The sequence below is a fragment of the Acyrthosiphon pisum genome, unplaced genomic scaffold (assembly GCF_005508785.2).
Source record: "Acyrthosiphon pisum isolate AL4f unplaced genomic scaffold, pea_aphid_22Mar2018_4r6ur Scaffold_21273;HRSCAF=23486, whole genome shotgun sequence".
Taxonomy (NCBI): Eukaryota; Metazoa; Arthropoda; class Insecta; order Hemiptera; family Aphididae; genus Acyrthosiphon; species Acyrthosiphon pisum.
Window position 1 is genome coordinate 1 of NW_021770722.1, and position 2514 is coordinate 2514.

The 2514-nt window shown below is 29.6% G+C and overlaps 1 protein-coding gene across 1 annotated transcript; it reads left to right on the forward strand.

The window, feature by feature from the left end:
• Positions 1 to 672: 672 nt before the first annotated feature.
• Positions 673 to 1790, forward strand: LOC103309394 (52 kDa repressor of the inhibitor of the protein kinase-like). The gene is made up of 2 exons (XM_029492338.1): positions 673 to 1264; positions 1351 to 1790. Exons 1-2 carry the CDS (start codon positions 703 to 705, stop codon positions 1701 to 1703), a joined length of 915 nt encoding a protein of 304 aa, XP_029348198.1. The 5' UTR covers positions 673 to 702; the 3' UTR covers positions 1704 to 1790.
• The last annotated feature ends 724 nt before the right edge of the window (positions 1791 to 2514 follow it).

Genomic DNA, 2514 nt, shown 5'->3' on the forward strand with positions numbered 1-2514 from the left:
CATTTATAAGCAAAACTACTCAAAACGATTTAATCGACTGCATTGGCGAAGAAATACAATCTCAAATAATTCATAATGTAAGGAAGGCTGGTATGTTTGCTATAATATTTGATGAGACTACAGACATCAGCCATATTGAACAGCTAAGCTTAATATTGAGATATGTTCTGGATGATAAGGTGCATGAAGATTTTATAACATTTGTTGATGCCTATAAATCAATTAGACCAGAAGATGTATCAAATCCTTATGAAGTTAAGCTAAGTGGTAAAGCACTTGGGCATGTTGTGTTGGATATAATAACTAAACTAGGGCTTGATTTAGATAAGTGTGTTGGTATCGGAACAGATGGTGCAGCAGTAATGGTGTCAGAGTCTTGTGGTGCAGTATCGGAGATACAAAAAAAAATGTAGTAATGCTGTTAGATGTCCTTGTTTCAACCATGCTTTAAACAATTCATTGGCTCAGGCTTCAACTATACCATCTATAAGAAACGCAATTGGTACTTTAAAAGCTATTATTGCTTTTTTCAACACATCTTCTAAAAAACATAAATTACTAATTGATACAATTGGTCATAAATTTATTGGCCTTTGTCAGACAAGATGGGTTGAACTTCATGATGGTATAATACAATTTAAAAAAATACTTCCACAGCTGGTTATTGTACTTTCTGAAATAACTAAATGGAAGGAATCAAGTATGACTACATCTAAAGCTAAAAGTTTTGTTCTATCAATATGTGATACAGATTTTATTTTTGCATTGACTTATTTGAGTTATGTGTTAGAGCGTACCTTGCCATTAAGTAAAATTTTACAGTCATCAACTATTGATTTAAAAAATGCTTCTGAAATAGTTCAGTGCACTATAACTGTACTACAGAGTAATAGAACTAATTGTATTTCTGAGTTTGCTAAATTGTATTCAGAAGTACAACAATTGGCATCTGGGTTAGATATTGATTTAAAAATACCAAGAATCAATAAAAAACAAACACACAGAGAAAATTATAATTCTCAGAGCATTGATGAATATTATCGTATAAGCATGTTTATTCCATTGTTGGATTCAATAATTGAAGATCTTAATAGACGCTTTACATTACCAAGTATGGAAGCTTATGATTTAAGTTTATTTATACCAACAACTTTTTTGCAACAAAAAATGTACTGTACCTCAGAATATCAAGATAGAGTATCTAATGTATCAAAGAGATTTTCTTCGATTGAACCAAATATACTACATGGCAAAACTATTTTAGGTAGGTACCTAAATATAAATTGTATATCCTAGTTTTCCATTGATATAAATTTTTTAAAAGTGTATTAAATATAATTTTTATTTTAGGTGAATTAGAAATCTGGTGCCAAAAATGGAAAATAATTGCTGAAGAAGGAATTGAAAAATGTCCTAATAATGCAATAGAAGCCTTTTCTTCTTGTAATGCTAAAGTTTTTCCAAACATCAAATCGTTTTTACAAATATTATCTACAATGCCTGTTGGAGTAGCATCGGCTGAAAGAAGCTTTTCCACTCTTCGCAGGATGAAAACTTGGTTGCGGTCTAGGATGGGTGAAACGCGGCTAACTGGTCTTTGTTTATTACACGTGCATAGGGAAGTAAATGTAAACGAATTAATACAATCTGTCATAGAACGCTTTGCCAATAAAAAACAGCGACGTTTAGACTTTGTTTTGTAAACTGCAGTAAACTATAAAATATAAATTTGTGAGATATTGTGTAAATGTTGTAAAATATTTTGAACTTTTGCCCCCCCCCCAAAATTAAGCCCTGGATCCGCCACTGATTCTATTCATTCTATTCAATTAAATAAATAGCTAACTAATAAATTAATAATTACCATCAATAGTGTCTAAGAGTCTTATAATTATATATTATGATATATACTAGGTTGTACCATACATTATGTACTTCTGCAGAGAGTTCTATAGGTGGTCTACATTAGTACACAGTGGTACCTACATGCTATTGATAGATTTTTACTATAGGTATTACATTGAAAATTATTGCCATAGCATATAACAATTATTAGCATATAACAATATTTTATGCATGTGTTATTTTTAGCAGTGTGTTTAGTGTTATTTTACTCACTGATTTTTAGGTTTTTAGGGTAGTTGTGTACTTTTATATTATATACTTTACATTTAATGTGTTGTTTAGGTATTATTATTATTTTTATGTTTTTTCATTCAAGTGAAACACGCTTTTATGGATTGTTGTTTTCGTTGACATACATTAATATTCCTATAGCTTTGCCATTCTTGTATAATATTATACAGTGATTTATACACAGTCGCACAGTCAATGTATTCCAGCTCATACAAGTTTTTTCTTTGACTTAACATTTGATGCCTTGGTCATTATGCTCAATGGAATATTATAATTAAAATGTAAAATGTTTATTTTGAATTTTATAATTTTATTATTTTCAAAGTACAAATATACTAATTTCCAACTCTGTAAATTATTTAAATTGTAATATAAGTT

Bases quoted from the DNA above. Each gene is read 5' to 3' on its own strand.
- LOC103309394 (XM_029492338.1), top strand. From the start codon at position 703: ATGACTACATCTAAAGCTAAAAGTTTTGTTCTATCAATATGTGATACA. The intron at 1,265-1,350 runs GTAGGTACCTAA...TTTTTATTTTAG, and splicing joins ACATGGCAAAACTATTTTAG to GTGAATTAGAAATCTGGTGC.